At 34.8% G+C, this 17,740-nt stretch overlaps 2 protein-coding genes across 2 annotated transcripts; one reads left to right on the forward strand and one right to left on the reverse strand.

Moving 5' to 3' along the window:
* Positions 1 to 881: 881 nt before the first annotated feature.
* On the reverse strand, positions 882 to 4,754 carry LOC140448808 (uncharacterized). The gene has a single exon (XM_072541925.1). It carries the CDS (start codon positions 4,752 to 4,754, stop codon positions 882 to 884), a length of 3,873 nt encoding a protein of 1,290 aa, XP_072398026.1.
* Positions 4,755 to 10,927: 6,173 nt separating this feature from the next.
* Positions 10,928 to 14,800, forward strand: LOC140448809 (uncharacterized). Its single transcript, XM_072541926.1, has one exon. The coding sequence runs from the start codon at positions 10,928 to 10,930 to the stop codon at positions 14,798 to 14,800; it is 3,873 nt and encodes a 1,290-aa protein (XP_072398027.1).
* The last annotated feature ends 2,940 nt before the right edge of the window (positions 14,801 to 17,740 follow it).

The following is a 17,740-nucleotide window of genomic DNA, read 5'->3' on the forward strand; positions in this document are numbered from 1 at the left end:
AAAGGAATGATAGTAAGTTAATGAATATAAAGCCATGTATAAAAATGATTAAAAGCATGCCATGAAAGGAACGTAGTCAATTCGGTTCAAACAAACATTTGTTGAAAAACAAAAATTTATTCTTAACGGCAGTCACCAACGTGAAGGTACGACTACACGACCGCCGGGAGAGGTTATGTTAGTATGGGACAAACAGTTAGTATGAATGAAGTCATTTACATAATATGATAATTTATTTAATAATTATACTTAACTTATTAAGATCAGCTCATAATTTAACATGGTTTAGAAGACATCTTTTATTGATGGACATCTTTTATATTAAGACATCGACACTTTGGTGTAAATTCATTAGTTACTATGTTGTATAGCGTTCAAATGAATTATTGGGGGCTAATAACTCTAGGTTATCTTTAAAAATAGGAAATTCTCCGACTCCTGTTTTGGGACAGGCTATCGAAGAATTGACTTAAATCTAAACCGAGGAAGACCAATAAGTTATCGATTGTCTTAGGAGGCTGCACGAACACATAGCTCTGGAGTTAACCAGAACGGTTCATTAATTTGCCAGTGGTCCATGATATCTTTTAGTGGTCATATCTAAACATCTTTTTTAAATGTGCTAATCTTAAGTATCGTGATTTAGAAATAATATTTAGAAAATTAAGATCTATTACAATTATCATATAATATAAAAAACGAAAAGCGAAATGAAATGGTGAAATAATGACTAATAAATTCTGAATCAGATATATTTTAAGTTGTAATAAATAAACCACGTTATAAAAACTACAATATACAATTTGCATCCATCTTAAAGTCAATCATCAAGGATAAATGTTAAAATATGACTATTGATATATTAGATATATTACTTTGCGTTAATCAACATCCATCTTAGAATCAATTAAATAATGCCCCCACGGAAGTGTATCATATGACTCCGGAAGGTGATGTCTTTTATCATCATTGGGGCTTAGCGCAATCTTGCTTTGTGTTATGGTATAAACATGGTGCTTATCTGAGCGTATTAGATTCTGTGAAGCATACACCTTTTTTAAGTTATCCAAACACTCTACATAGTCCTCAAACGTAATTTTCGTGTTCACCACAGATTTCTTTACCCCCTTCGCCTTCTTTGTTAACCTAAAATTTTTAATAATTACTTCAATTTCTTCATCCTCATATTCTTCATCTTTCAACTTTTTACGTTTTTCTTTTAGCTCATCTTCAGTGGCAGCTACTTTTGTTGTATACAATTTAGATCGGAGCCCTATGTAGTCAGTCATAATGCGACCTTTATTCTCATCTTTCATCATGCCCAACACCTTCTTGTTAACCTGAGGGATACCATAAATATTGTCTTTACGATAATCTGAGGTATCAAAATATTTGTAGCAATCTTCTTTCATAGCCTCATATGGGTCTTGTTCACGTATTTCCACGATTACACTATCGGTATCAGTATAGCAAGTTGTAAAGTTTTCTCCGAACCTGCCAGCTAAGTATCCATACTGAAAATCATAGATTGTTGTTTTAGCCAAGTCTAAAATACTCATTCCGATATAGATTGGTTTATCTAACCATATTTCAGCTCTACGCATCTCAACAGCTACCAAGTTTTCACTAAAAATCGTTGCATTCTTAAACAATGGGCTACTTATTCTAGCTTCAGCTCCGTAACGACCCTCCCACAAAGTAAGCAACTTTATATCAACGCGCTTGCGCACTGATTCCATAGTCTTCCCGAACACTGCATTATTCATAAGCTTAAAAAGATCCTTTTCAAACTCATTGTTTGCTGCCTTCCGGAGATTTGTATTAAGATCGATGTATGACTTTAACCATGGAGCCTGTTTGAATTTCAATACTCTATGTATCTTTTTCAGGATCAATCCATTTGCAAGCGCCTGTTTTAGTGCTCTATAATGTATTACATATCTTTCTTTATCCTGTAGGGTAGCCATTAATTTAGTCTGCTCTCGCGGACGTGTAGGAGGAAGCATAGTCTTAGAATTTAAAGACTCAGGACAAAACGGGATATCTTTATGACGATCATGAAGATGTTGAGGGTACGCCAGATCAACCTCGAGAATGTACCCTTCAGAAGCATCGTCAGCAATGGAAAGGACATCAATATTGGCATCGACCCACTCGAAACCGCCATATGGAAGATATTGAGACATGGCCCAACCATACTGATTATTAACATCAAAATACATAAGGAACGTTTTTGGTTTAGATGGGTCATAGTTGTTGATGTATGGATTGTTAGCTTTCACACGTCTTTTAGAGCAAACTTGACTAAGACCACCACGAATACCACGTTCAACAAACAAATGCATGTCAGGATCGGTTAAAAGCTCCAGTTCTTGACCTGTATATTTAAGCATTGCATCCCACGTAAAACCAGGTAAAGTATAATAGTGAGCAGGGTCAAGATTATAAGTTCGAAGAGAGCTGGATCGAAATCGCTCAAAGATATCTGCAAGAAGAAGAATGTCAGTTTTCATATATAAATCGACATAATCCCCGAGAGTTGCACAATTGAATGACGACCAGACTTCTTGAGCGCGACGATAATGTCGACGAGGACATGGCTTATCTTCAAGTTTATTGTAAAAAGACTCAATAGGAGGCAAAGAAGTCTCACAGAATTTTTTAAATGAATCTATATAATCATATGGCATGATACCTTTTTTAGTTAGAAGATGGAAATTCTCCTCAGGAAGCGAAGTATATTGGGACTTGAGATTAGGAAACTCGGGGAGGTACGAAGCTAATTTATCAAGAGAATAAGACATAAATCGATAACTATCAATAAAACGGAATTTAATTCGAGCATCATCAATATGTTTTGTAAAAGAAATGTATTTTTCCTTAGTAATAGGAAGAAGATCTACGGGACCTTTGATGTGTGTAGCAATATCGTTAATAATAAAATGTGCGTCATATCCGGAGAGATTATGAAATATTATTGGAATTGTATGAACATCTTTGTAATTAATGTTACACCCTTCGTGAGCTGCACCTCTATAATTATTGTCAGGAATAAAGTGATCATGGTCTCGCACTTTCTTATCATTGGGGGAAAAGCGCTGCTCACAGATATGGCAATGAGTGGCTGCATGGAAATCGCTCTCTTGCTGAGTTGTCATATTTATATCATATGGGCACATAAACACCGTAGAAACATTCTCAGCAAGCTGATTAAGTTTATCTGCGAACCATTTCATGCAATCCTTTCCTCGATATGAGTCATAAAACGACAAAGTGTCATCATACGAGCATTTAAAGAAATAACCAACTGCTACAGGAATATGCTCTTGAGGTTTTTTAGGATCTCCTGTACGTTTTAAAGCACTCTCGAGATCCGCGTACACGGCGAAGGGGGCTTTAATCTTATTACGAAAATTCTTAAATTTCAACATTTTATGACTTTCGTCGGGCATTTTAATGGCTGTTTCATTAATTCTTATACAATCTACCATATGAGCTTCAAGCTGTTTTGACGATGAAAACGGTTGTAGGCATCTATCACATATAAGATCTGATCGGCCGCTGCAGCATGCCTTATGAATATTTAACTTTTCTTGTGATCGAAAGTAATGGAGGCAGGCATCGCAGAAATATTTGGCTCCTTTACGTTTACTAAGTTGCTTGGAGAGGAGGCGGGACAAACTTTTTATCCAAACGTAATGGTATCTAATAGGACCTTCGGTATCATCATATTTATCTTGAATTAAAAGCAAATTCACATGTTTATCCTTCTTGTTTTTAGTTAGAAATGTAGGGAGGGTCGTAAAATCTCTTTTTTCTTTTTTTAAAACGTATACATTAATTGAAATGTCATTCTGTTTTTCAAAATTAGGAATCTGCCTCATCGTCATTGGCCACTGTATTCCCTTCAACTTCAACACTTGCGAGTAGTGCGGATATTTAGACACTCTTTGAGGATCTTTATCAATAGGATTCAACGCTGATATGACAGACCACGCAAAGCATGCCTCATCATCATTTTTGACGTTAACGCATGCTTCCTTTCTCTTTATTTGAGGAGGAAGTTCAATATAAGAGGAACCAAGTTGTGGTGTGTATTTGTTAATGTTTACCCCCAGGTTAACAACAGCCTTTAGTGCCCAGCCACTATCTCTCTCTTGGAATTCCTCTAGCTTTTTGCTGAGGGGTTCAGACACATGGTTTTCAAACCATTCGTCAAGATTTGTGTCTTTGTATATTGGAGAGTTCGATGTGGTAAAATATTTGGTGTCTTTTAGGATTTTCTCACCGCTAGCTATCTCGAATTCTCCCCCAAAAGCAGTATTAACTTTAACTACCTCATCCTTCTTTAGCGCGTTTTGAATCCTACGTTTGAATAGCGCCTTGCAATCTACTAGGAAACTGCTGGGGTCTTTGTGTTTGAGGTTTGAGATGACTCCAGTTCGAATTCTTGAGTTGAACGCTGATAAGGAATCATCCCATTGTACCCTCTTGTACGCAGTCTCCGGTCGAGTGTTAAGTCCCGCCCCCCTCTTTTGTTCGGCCTTCAGTTGGTTCCTCAACGTTTTCACATGCCTCATCTGAGCTTCTAAATGCTGCTTCTCACCCATCGTCTTGGCATATCTCATCGAATTTCGTATCTTTTTACACGCTTTCCTACACTCAGTCAGCCCGTTCTTAACATTATCTTCCTGATAATCATTTCTAATCAACCCCAAGATGGACGCAATTAGCTGAATAAGTTTAGCTATCATGTTTAAACAAAACAAGCAAATATTCAAAAATAGATTAAGAAATAAAAAATTTTCCAAAAAACGTTATATCAAAAAAGTCAAAATATTCAAAGAAATCAAAATTTTCAAAATTTAACACTCACCAGAGCACAGATTTAAACTCACCAAAGCACACGTCTGTACGCTAGGAATATCTGAAACAGAATAAAGAAAATACCATAATGCAGGGTATAAGGTAAACTTGAGTCGGACGGAAAACTGAATGGTATTATAAAAGGCTCCTCAAATGCACAATGCCAATACAAGTACAATAAATACCTACACAATAAGCATAATATACAGGCTTTCCATTTTAAGTTTGTTTAAAAGAGAAGGGCATAGCATAACATATTAATCAGGTAGTTGTCAACAATAGCCGTAGATATCGTCACCAAAGAAAATTTAAATATGAACATCTGAAAATCATGATTACCTCATGTGTTCAGCACTAAGAATCTCAATAACTTTGAATAATACCATCAAGTTCCCACTCCTCGGATAACAGTCAAAAATCTTAACTACCCCACCACTTTTAGCACAAACATACTTGATAACTGCTATAATACCATCAAGTTCTCACGTTTATCAGTAAATCATGGCCCGATTCTAAAGAAAATGTCAGTATCAGTATGCTAGAAAACGAGTACAGTGTGAAATTTATGTTAAAACACAAAAGACGCTCAATACTGAGTGTTTACAGAGGATAATATAGAAAAAATAACAAAAACAGAGCTCGTCGGAAATAAGCAGAATCACAATAAAAAAGTATTCATAACTAAAAATAGTTATGATTGTTAGAAACGTATAAAGTATAAATGTCACCTAAATTGCTGGCTAATAGTATAAAATATAAAATTAGATTCAACACACTTATTCTTACGTGATAAGCCCTAATACTATCTCTAAACTATATAAATTTAAACAAAAGACGCAAGAATAGTAGAAAAATATTTCTATTCGCAACTAAACACATATTTTTAAAGGAAATCTGAACACACAACTACTAAAACAGCAATAATTGCAACTAAAAAAGATCTAATTAAAAAATAAAAAAGGCCAGATTCTAAAGAATTTTAAAAATGACAGTATCAGTATACTAGTAGACCAGTATAGAGGATAATATAGAAAAAAATAACAAAAACAGAGCTCGTTGGAAATAGCCAGAATCATAATAAAAAAAGTATTCAAAACTAAAATAGTTATGATTGTAAGAAACGTATAAAGTATAAATGTCACCTAAATTACTGGATAACCGTGATAAGCCCTATTACTAACTCTAAGCTTTATAAATTTAAACAAAAGAAGCAAGAATAGTAGAAAAATATTTCTATTCTCAAGTAAACGCATGCTTTTAAAGGAAATCCGAACACACAACTACTAAAAATTCAATAATTATAATTAAAAAAAGATCTAATTAATAAATAAAAAAAAAAAACAATAAAACAAATAATATTCTCTAAAATAAATATAAACTCACCAAGGTTTAATAAAAACTCACACTGAATACACAAAAATTTAAACGTTGTTTATCCATCCGCAGTAAAACTAAAACTGATTTTAAAATATATTTTACTAGCGTATGCAGGCTCGATTAACCTTGTATCTATATATAAAATTGCATATGTTTCCTGCGACAGGGAAACGCCACCGTGAGAAATGATTAAAGGATGCAGATGCATCCGGTGACGTCAGAGTTCTCGTTAGCATATTTTATGATATAGTTAGATTTCCAAGTTTTATTATATACGAGGTTAGTCACAAATTACTCATAAAATATAATTGCAAAAATTTAGAAGTTAAAGCATGAGATTGATCAAAAATTATTCTCTTTGTTAGTCATTCGTCTTCTTATCTTTCCAAGTTTAATTATCTACGAGGGTAGTCACAAATTACTCATTAAATATAATTGATAAAGTTCACGTCACGTATCGCACGTCACGTTACGTGGGACACGTGTTCACGTCACGTTTTCACGTGCGTCACATCTTCACGTCACGTTACGTGCGCCACGGATTCACGTCCGTAAAAGACAAGCTGAGACTTAAAAGTCCATTTACAGGAAAACATAACCAATTTTTATAGCTTTATCAATCTCCACAGGAAAATGGACCGGCTATTTGTTAAATGAATATGTAGAATGATAATTGTAATTTGGTGAAAATCAACATTTGTAATTATTATAAGTAGAAAATAAAAACTCTAAAAAATATTCATTGTTTGCATCTATACCATTGTCTTAGATTATTTAACCATGACATAGGTCTTTTGGTATACATTTGCCTTAGCTATCAGTGTTCTCATTGTCAGCCTGAACATCATCTGAGACTATCAGAGTACTATCCAAACACCATCAGAGGCTATCTGAACACTATCAGATACTATCTGACAACTATCATAACACCATCAGAGACGTTAGGTTAGGTCGAATGTCAGATCAAACATCACGTTTTATATCGTTAGGTCTACGTCAGATCACGTTAGGTTAGGTTAGGAGTTCGTTAGGTCACGTTTTACGACACTTGGATCGATTTGACGTTTAAGATGTCATACAATCACGTATGTCATTGTGGTAACGTCCACTGATAGACATGAGCCTGTTACGTTCGCCGCTAGACATAGGCCTTCAGCAAAAATGACATAATGCCACATCTTCGCAGTTATTGGATCGATTTCATGCATCACGTTTTACGTCACATGCGTCACGTTTCACGTCAAATTTCACGCTTTCGGCGTCATTTTTGTCACATGTCACGTTTTGCAATAATACACTAGGTTAGACCAAAACGCGACGTTCACAATAGGTTAAGTTAGATCCAGAAATGCCACGTATGTTAGGTTAGAGCCATAAATATTACCTAAAATACTTTTGGAAATTAAAATATAAACGGTACATTTTACGTGAAGACATCACGCGTCACATTAAAACGTCACGAATCACGTTAAAAACGTCACGTTTTAAAGTCAACACGTCACACCTTACATATGGATCATTTCTGACCCACTGCGAATTGTGATTTCGTTGCGGATTACCTCACTAGTCTCAATCGATATGACAGCTCTATCGGAAACCTATCCGACACTCAAAGAAGCCTAAAATTCAAGTATCCCCAATCCGCAACGAAATCACAATTCGCAGTGGGTCAGAAATGATCCATATGTAAGGTGTGACGTGTTGACTTTAAAACGTGACGTTTTTAACGTGATTCGTGACGTTTTAATGTGACGCGTGATGTCTTCACGTAAAATGTACCGTTTATATTTTAATTTCCAAAAGTATTTTAGGTAATATTTATGGCTCTAACCTAACATACGTGGCATTTCTGGATCTAACTTAACCTATTGTGAACGTCGCGTTTTGGTCTAACCTAGTGTATTATTGCAAAACGTGACATGTGACAAAAATGACGCCGAAAGCGTGAAATTTGACGTGAAACGTGACGCATGTGACGTAAAACGTGATGCATGAAATCGATCCAATAACTGCGAAGATGTGGCATTATGTCATTTTTGCTGAAGGCCTATGTCTAGCGGCGAACGTAACAGGCTCATGTCTATCAGTGGACGTTACCACAATGACATACGTGATTGTATGACATCTTAAACGTCAAATCGATCCAAGTGTCGTAAAACGTGACCTAACGAACTCCTAACCTAACCTAACGTGATCTGACGTAGACCTAACGATATAAAACGTGATGTTTGATCTGACATTCGACCTAACCTAACGTCTCTGATGGTGTTATGATAGTTGTCAGATAGTATCTGATAGTGTTCAGATAGCCTCTGATGGTGTTTGGATAGTACTCTGATAGTCTCAGATGATGTTCAGGCTGACAATGAGAACACTGATAGCTAAGGCAAATGTATACCAAAAGACCTATGTCATGGTTAAATAATCTAAGACAATGGTATAGATGCAAACAATGAATATTTTTTAGAGTTTTTATTTTCTACTTATAATAATTACAAATGTTGATTTTCACCAAATTACAATTATCATTCTACATATTCATTTAACAAATAGCCGGTCCATTTTCCTGTGGAGATTGATAAAGCTATAAAAATTGGTTATGTTTTCCTGTAAATGGACTTTTAAGTCTCAGCTTGTCTTTTACGGACGTGAATCCGTGGCGCACGTAACGTGACGTGAAGATGTGACGCACGTGAAAACGTGACGTGAACACGTGTCCCACGTAACGTGACGTGCGATACGTGACGTGAACTTTATCAATTATATTTAATGAGTAATTTGTGACTACCCTCGTAGATAATTAAACTTGGAAAGATAAGAAGACGAATGACTAACAAAGAGAATAATTTTTGATCAATCTCATGCTTTAACTTCTAAATTTTTGCAATTATATTTTATGAGTAATTTGTGACTAACCTCGTATATAATAAAACTTGGAAATCTAACTATATCATAAAATATGCTAACGAGAACTCTGACGTCACCGGATGCATCTGCATCCTTTAATCATTTCTCACGGTGGCGTTTCCCTGTCGCAGGAAACATATGCAATTTTATATATAGATACAAGGTTAATCGAGCCTGCATACGCTAGTAAAATATATTTTAAAATCAGTTTTAGTTTTACTGCGGATGGATAAACAACGTTTAAATTTTTGTGTATTCAGTGTGAGTTTTTATTAAACCTTGGTGAGTTTATATTTATTTTAGAGAATATTATTTGTTTTATTGTTTTTTTTTTTTATTTATTAATTAGATCTTTTTTTAATTATAATTATTGAATTTTTAGTAGTTGTGTGTTCGGATTTCCTTTAAAAGCATGCGTTTACTTGAGAATAGAAATATTTTTCTACTATTCTTGCTTCTTTTGTTTAAATTTATAAAGCTTAGAGTTAGTAATAGGGCTTATCACGGTTATCCAGTAATTTAGGTGACATTTATACTTTATACGTTTCTTACAATCATAACTATTTTAGTTTTGAATACTTTTTTTATTATGATTCTGGCTATTTCCAACGAGCTCTGTTTTTGTTATTTTTTTCTATATTATCCTCTATACTGGTCTACTAGTATACTGATACTGTCATTTTTAAAATTCTTTAGAATCTGGCCTTTTTTATTTTTTAATTAGATCTTTTTTAGTTGCAATTATTGCTGTTTTAGTAGTTGTGTGTTCAGATTTCCTTTAAAAATATGTGTTTAGTTGCGAATAGAAATATTTTTCTACTATTCTTGCGTCTTTTGTTTAAATTTATATAGTTTAGAGATAGTATTAGGGCTTATCACGTAAGAATAAGTGTGTTGAATCTAATTTTATATTTTATACTATTAGCCAGCAATTTAGGTGACATTTATACTTTATACGTTTCTAACAATCATAACTATTTTTAGTTATGAATACTTTTTTATTGTGATTCTGCTTATTTCCGACGAGCTCTGTTTTTGTTATTTTTTCTATATTATCCTCTGTAAACACTCAGTATTGAGCGTCTTTTGTGTTTTAACATAAATTTCACACTGTACTCGTTTTCTAGCATACTGATACTGACATTTTCTTTAGAATCGGGCCATGATTTACTGATAAACGTGAGAACTTGATGGTATTATAGCAGTTATCAAGTATGTTTGTGCTAAAAGTGGTGGGGTAGTTAAGATTTTTGACTGTTATCCGAGGAGTGGGAACTTGATGGTATTATTCAAAGTTATTGAGATTCTTAGTGCTGAACACATGAGGTAATCATGATTTTCAGATGTTCATATTTAAATTTTCTTTGGTGACGATATCTACGGCTATTGTTGACAACTACCTGATTAATATGTTATGCTATGCCCTTCTCTTTTAAACAAACTTAAAATGGAAAGCCTGTATATTATGCTTATTGTGTAGGTATTTATTGTACTTGTATTGGCATTGTGCATTTGAGGAGCCTTTTATAATACCATTCAGTTTTCCGTCCGACTCAAGTTTACCTTATACCCTGCATTATGGTATTTTCTTTATTCTGTTTCAGATATTCCTAGCGTACAGACGTGTGCTTTGGTGAGTTTAAATCTGTGCTCTGGTGAGTGTTAAATTTTGAAAATTTTGATTTCTTTGAATATTTTGACTTTTTTGATATAACGTTTTTTGGAAAATTTTTTATTTCTTAATCTATTTTTGAATATTTGCTTGTTTTGTTTAAACATGATAGCTAAACTTATTCAGCTAATTGCGTCCATCTTGGGGTTGATTAGAAATGATTATCAGGAAGATAATGTTAAGAACGGGCTGACTGAGTGTAGGAAAGCGTGTAAAAAGATACGAAATTCGATGAGATATGCCAAGACGATGGGTGAGAAGCAGCATTTAGAAGCTCAGATGAGGCATGTGAAAACGTTGAGGAACCAACTGAAGGCCGAACAAAAGAGGGGGGCGGGACTTAACACTCGACCGGAGACTGCGTACAAGAGGGTACAATGGGATGATTCCTTATCAGCGTTCAACTCAAGAATTCGAACTGGAGTCATCTCAAACCTCAAACACAAAGACCCCAGCAGTTTCCTAGTAGATTGCAAGGCGCTATTCAAACGTAGGATTCAAAACGCGCTAAAGAAGGATGAGGTAGTTAAAGTTAATACTGCTTTTGGGGGAGAATTCGAGATAGCTAGCGGTGAGAAAATCCTAAAAGACACCAAATATTTTACCACATCGAACTCTCCAATATACAAAGACACAAATCTTGACGAATGGTTTGAAAACCATGTGTCTGAACCCCTCAGCAAAAAGCTAGAGGAATTCCAAGAGAGAGATAGTGGCTGGGCACTAAAGGCTGTTGTTAACCTGGGGGTAAACATTAACAAATACACACCACAACTTGGTTCCTCTTATATTGAACTTCCTCCTCAAATAAAGAGAAAGGAAGCATGCGTTAACGTCAAAAATGATGATGAGGCATGCTTTGCGTGGTCTGTCATATCAGCGTTGAATCCTATTGATAAAGATCCTCAAAGAGTGTCTAAATATCCGCACTACTCGCAAGTGTTGAAGTTGAAGGGAATACAGTGGCCAATGACGATGAGGCAGATTCCTAATTTTGAAAAACAGAATGACATTTCAATTAATGTATACGTTTTAAAAAAAGAAAAAAGAGATTTTACGACCCTCCCTACATTTCTAACTAAAAACAAGAAGGATAAACATGTGAATTTGCTTTTAATTCAAGATAAATATGATGATACCGAAGGTCCTATTAGATACCATTACGTTTGGATAAAAAGTTTGTCCCGCCTCCTCTCCAAGCAACTTAGTAAACGTAAAGGAGCCAAATATTTCTGCGATGCCTGCCTCCATTACTTTCGATCACAAGAAAAGTTAAATATTCATAAGGCATGCTGCAGCGGCCGATCAGATCTTATATGTGATAGATGCCTACAACCGTTTTCATCGTCAAAACAGCTTGAAGCTCATATGGTAGATTGTATAAGAATTAATGAAACAGCCATTAAAATGCCCGACGAAAGTCATAAAATGTTGAAATTTAAGAATTTTCGTAATAAGATTAAAGCCCCCTTCGCCGTGTACGCGGATCTCGAGAGTGCTTTAAAACGTACAGGAGATCCTAAAAAACCTCAAGAGCATATTCCTGTAGCAGTTGGTTATTTCTTTAAATGCTCGTATGATGACACTTTGTCGTTTTATGACTCATATCGAGGAAAGGATTGCATGAAATGGTTCGCAGATAAACTTAATCAGCTTGCTGAGAATGTTTCTACGGTGTTTATGTGCCCATATGATATAAATATGACAACTCAGCAAGAGAGCGATTTCCATGCAGCCACTCATTGCCATATCTGTGAGCAGCGCTTTTCCCCCAATGATAAGAAAGTGCGAGACCATGATCACTTTATTCCTGACAATAATTATAGAGGTGCAGCTCACGAAGGGTGTAACATTAATTACAAAGATGTTCATACAATTCCAATAATATTTCATAATCTCTCCGGATATGACGCACATTTTATTATTAACGATATTGCTACACACATCAAAGGTCCCGTAGATCTTCTTCCTATTACTAAGGAAAAATACATTTCTTTTACAAAACATATTGATGATGCTCGAATTAAATTCCGTTTTATTGATAGTTATCGATTTATGTCTTATTCTCTTGATAAATTAGCTTCGTACCTCCCCGAGTTTCCTAATCTCAAGTCCCAATATACTTCGCTTCCTGAGGAGAATTTCCATCTTCTAACTAAAAAAGGTATCATGCCATATGATTATATAGATTCATTTAAAAAATTCTGTGAGACTTCTTTGCCTCCTATTGAGTCTTTTTACAATAAACTTGAAGATAAGCCATGTCCTCGTCGACATTATCGTCGCGCTCAAGAAGTCTGGTCGTCATTCAATTGTGCAACTCTCGGGGATTATGTCGATTTATATATGAAAACTGACATTCTTCTTCTTGCAGATATCTTTGAGCGATTTCGATCCAGCTCTCTTCGAACTTATAATCTTGACCCTGCTCACTATTATACTTTACCTGGTTTTACGTGGGATGCAATGCTTAAATATACAGGTCAAGAACTGGAGCTTTTAACCGATCCTGACATGCATTTGTTTGTTGAACGTGGTATTCGTGGTGGTCTTAGTCAAGTTTGCTCTAAAAGACGTGTGAAAGCTAACAATCCATACATCAACAACTATGACCCATCTAAACCAAAAACGTTCCTTATGTATTTTGATGTTAATAATCAGTATGGTTGGGCCATGTCTCAATATCTTCCATATGGCGGTTTCGAGTGGGTCGATGCCAATATTGATGTCCTTTCCATTGCTGACGATGCTTCTGAAGGGTACATTCTCGAGGTTGATCTGGCGTACCCTCAACATCTTCATGATCGTCATAAAGATATCCCGTTTTGTCCTGAGTCTTTAAATTCTAAGACTATGCTTCCTCCTACACGTCCGCGAGAGCAGACTAAATTAATGGCTACCCTACAGGATAAAGAAAGATATGTAATACATTATAGAGCACTAAAACAGGCGCTTGCAAATGGATTGATCCTGAAAAAGATACATAGAGTATTGAAATTCAAACAGGCTCCATGGTTAAAGTCATACATCGATCTTAATACAAATCTCCGGAAGGCAGCAAACAATGAGTTTGAAAAGGATCTTTTTAAGCTTATGAATAATGCAGTGTTCGGGAAGACTATGGAATCAGTGCGCAAGCGCGTTGATATAAAGTTGCTTACTTTGTGGGAGGGTCGTTACGGAGCTGAAGCTAGAATAAGTAGCCCATTGTTTAAGAATGCAACGATTTTTAGTGAAAACTTGGTAGCTGTTGAGATGCGTAGAGCTGAAATATGGTTAGATAAACCAATCTATATCGGAATGAGTATTTTAGACTTGGCTAAAACAACAATCTATGATTTTCAGTATGGATACTTAGCTGGCAGGTTCGGAGAAAACTTTACAACTTGCTATACTGATACCGATAGTGTAATCGTGGAAATACGTGAACAAGACCCATATGAGGCTATGAAAGAAGATTGCTACAAATATTTTGATACCTCAGATTATCGTAAAGACAATATTTATGGTATCCCTCAGGTTAACAAGAAGGTGTTGGGCATGATGAAAGATGAGAATAAAGGTCGCATTATGACTGACTACATAGGGCTCCGATCTAAATTGTATACAACAAAAGTAGCTGCCACTGAAGATGAGCTAAAAGAAAAACGTAAAAAGTTGAAAGATGAAGAATATGAGGATGAAGAAATTGAAGTAATTATTAAAAATTTTAGGTTAACAAAGAAGGCGAAGGGGGTAAAGAAATCTGTGGTGAACACGAAAATTACGTTTGAGGACTATGTAGAGTGTTTGGATAACTTAAAAAAGGTGTATGCTTCACAGAATCTAATACGCTCAGATAAGCACCATGTTTATACCATAACACAAAGCAAGATTGCGCTAAGCCCCAATGATGATAAAAGACATCACCTTCCGGAGTCATATGATACACTTCCGTGGGGGCATTATTTAATTGATTCTAAGATGGATGTTGATTAACGCAAAGTAATATATCTAATATATCAATAGTCATATTTTAACATTTATCCTTGATGATTGACTTTAAGATGGATGCAAATTGTATATTGTAGTTTTTATAACGTGGTTTATTTATTACAACTTAAAATATATCTGATTCAGAATTTATTAGTCATTATTTCACCATTTCATTTCGCTTTTCGTTTTTTATATTATATGATAATTGTAATAGATCTTAATTTTCTAAATATTATTTCTAAATCACGATACTTAAGATTAGCACATTTAAAAAAGATGTTTAGATATGACCACTAAAAGATATCATGGACCACTGGCAAATTAATGAACCGTTCTGGTTAACTCCAGAGCTATGTGTTCGTGCAGCCTCCTAAGACAATCGATAACTTATTGGTCTTCCTCGGTTTAGATTTAAGTCAATTCTTCGATAGCCTGTCCCAAAACAGGAGTCGGAGAATTTCCTATTTTTAAAGATAACCTAGAGTTATTAGCCCCCAATAATTCATTTGAACGCTATACAACATAGTAACTAATGAATTTACACCAAAGTGTCGATGTCTTAATATAAAAGATGTCCATCAATAAAAGATGTCTTCTAAACCATGTTAAATTATGAGCTGATCTTAATAAGTTAAGTATAATTATTAAATAAATTATCATATTATGTAAATGACTTCATTCATACTAACTGTTTGTCCCATACTAACATAACCTCTCCCGGCGGTCGTGTAGTCGTACCTTCACGTTGGTGACTGCCGTTAAGAATAAATTTTTGTTTTTCAACAAATGTTTGTTTGAACCGAATTGACTACGTTCCTTTCATGGCATGCTTTTAATCATTTTTATACATGGCTTTATATTCATTAACTTACTATCATTCCTTTTCTTAGATACTAACAGCAGTTTATTACTTATTACATTTACCTATTACTTATTACATTTAAGCATTACTTATTGCTTGACTGTTCTTGCTAACATTTTTATGTAGTATGTTAAAAATATAGTATGCAGCTCGTTACTTTTCATGCGTTACTGTAAAGATTGTAGAGGAGTAAATGAATGTTGGTTTGGTCATAGTGTAAGAATGGTAAACGTTCCTATTCGTTTTATTTCAATCGATAGCCGCTGCTGTACGTTATATTCATTTGATGCCTCATACGTAGTAATCGGGTTAATAGACCCTGAGATACGTTATAGTGCCATTTTGGCATTGATTTTGTTGCTTGTTTTTCATCTCAATGTATTCGTTACCCCCTTCCTTTTTCATTTGACGCTTTATACGTTGCAATCGGACCAATAGACCCTGAGATACGTTATAGTGTCGTTTTGGCATTGATTTTGTTTCATGTTTTCATCTTGATGTATACATTATTCTCTCACCTTTCGTTTAACGCTTCATACGTTGCAATCGGACCAATAGACCCCGAGATACGTTATAGTGCCATTTTGGCGTTGATTTTGTTGCTTGTTTTTCATCTCAATGTATTCGTTACCCCCTCCCCTTTCATTTGACGCCTTATACGTTGCAATCGGACCAATAGACCCTGAGATACGTTATAGTGCCATTTTGGCGTTGATTTTGTTGCTTGTTTTTCATCTCAATGTATTCGTTACCCCCTCCTCTTTCATTTGACGCCTTATACGTTGCAATCAGACCAATAGACCCTGAGATACGTTATAGTGCCGTTTTGACTATACCGCCATCTTTGTTTTTTCTCTCTACGTGTTACCCGTTTTCTTCCCGTTCGTTTGACCCCTCATACGTTGCAATCGGACCAATAGATCCGGAGATACGTTATAGTGCCGTTTTGACTATGCCGCCATCTTTGTTTTTTCCCTCTACGTGTTCCCCGTCCCCTTCCCGTTCGTTTGACACCTCATACGTCGCGATCCGACGAGGGGTCGAGCCTCCACTTCGAAAAGAGCCAAAAATGAGCAGAATGGACCTTAGATTTTGGTGGTTACGCTCCATAAGAATAACATGGGGCGCCTCCGCCAAATCGTCGTTTTTGCGCTCGAACTCTCCTAGCTATTTTACTTAAACAACAATATCACTTATTAGTCACCATTCTTCCTAAATATCAAACTAATCTATTCTACCCTTTTGTATCAACACGTCACAGTATTTTTTGATGACTCAGAACTTTACTAAGGGGTCAAGTATATTTTATCGATCAAAGTTTCTTGTTGGACAATAAAACTTAGGAGTATAAGTGGAAGTTTTTATGACTCAACTTTTCGTGCTAATCGATTAGATTTTAAAGTAATGATATTGCATCCATTTTTTATTCTAATGTTCAACTGTTTATACAGCATAAATTAAAAATAGTACAAGTACTGCTGACTGAAAGGTTTTTTTATGTTATTAGAAACAGTAGTATTATAATATACTTTGCAGAGATACATAAATATTAAATAAAATATATATTCTGTATATGAAAATTGGTGGGGACTGTGAAATAAAAATTTCTTTGATTGGAAGGTTGATTATGGATAAACTACGGAGTATATAAAAAACGATTTAAACAAAACTGATGTATAATAAAGACGTCTATAATGTAAAATTCATTTCGATTATACAGGGTCAGTCACAACAATGGAATGAAGCAAAGTTTATATTAACCCGTAACCGGTGAGATGAAATTTCAGTTACATTGAGCGTGATGTGATTTTTAATAAATAAAAAAATATAGGTATTTGAAAAAATTTCACTGAAATAAGTTACAACAGGATAAACTTTATTCGCTCATAGGTATATAAGTATTATATAAAAAACGTTATTAAAATACCTTTATTTTACAATAGTACTGAAATTTCTTTTTATTATAAAAAGCCTCCACAATGTCATCAATCAAAAAAAGTGTTTTTTTTTCCAAAGCTTAGAATATAATATATATATATATATATATATATATATATATATATATATATATATATATTATG

This window comes from Diabrotica undecimpunctata, chromosome 8 (assembly GCF_040954645.1).
Source record: "Diabrotica undecimpunctata isolate CICGRU chromosome 8, icDiaUnde3, whole genome shotgun sequence".
Taxonomy (NCBI): domain Eukaryota; kingdom Metazoa; phylum Arthropoda; class Insecta; order Coleoptera; family Chrysomelidae; genus Diabrotica; species Diabrotica undecimpunctata.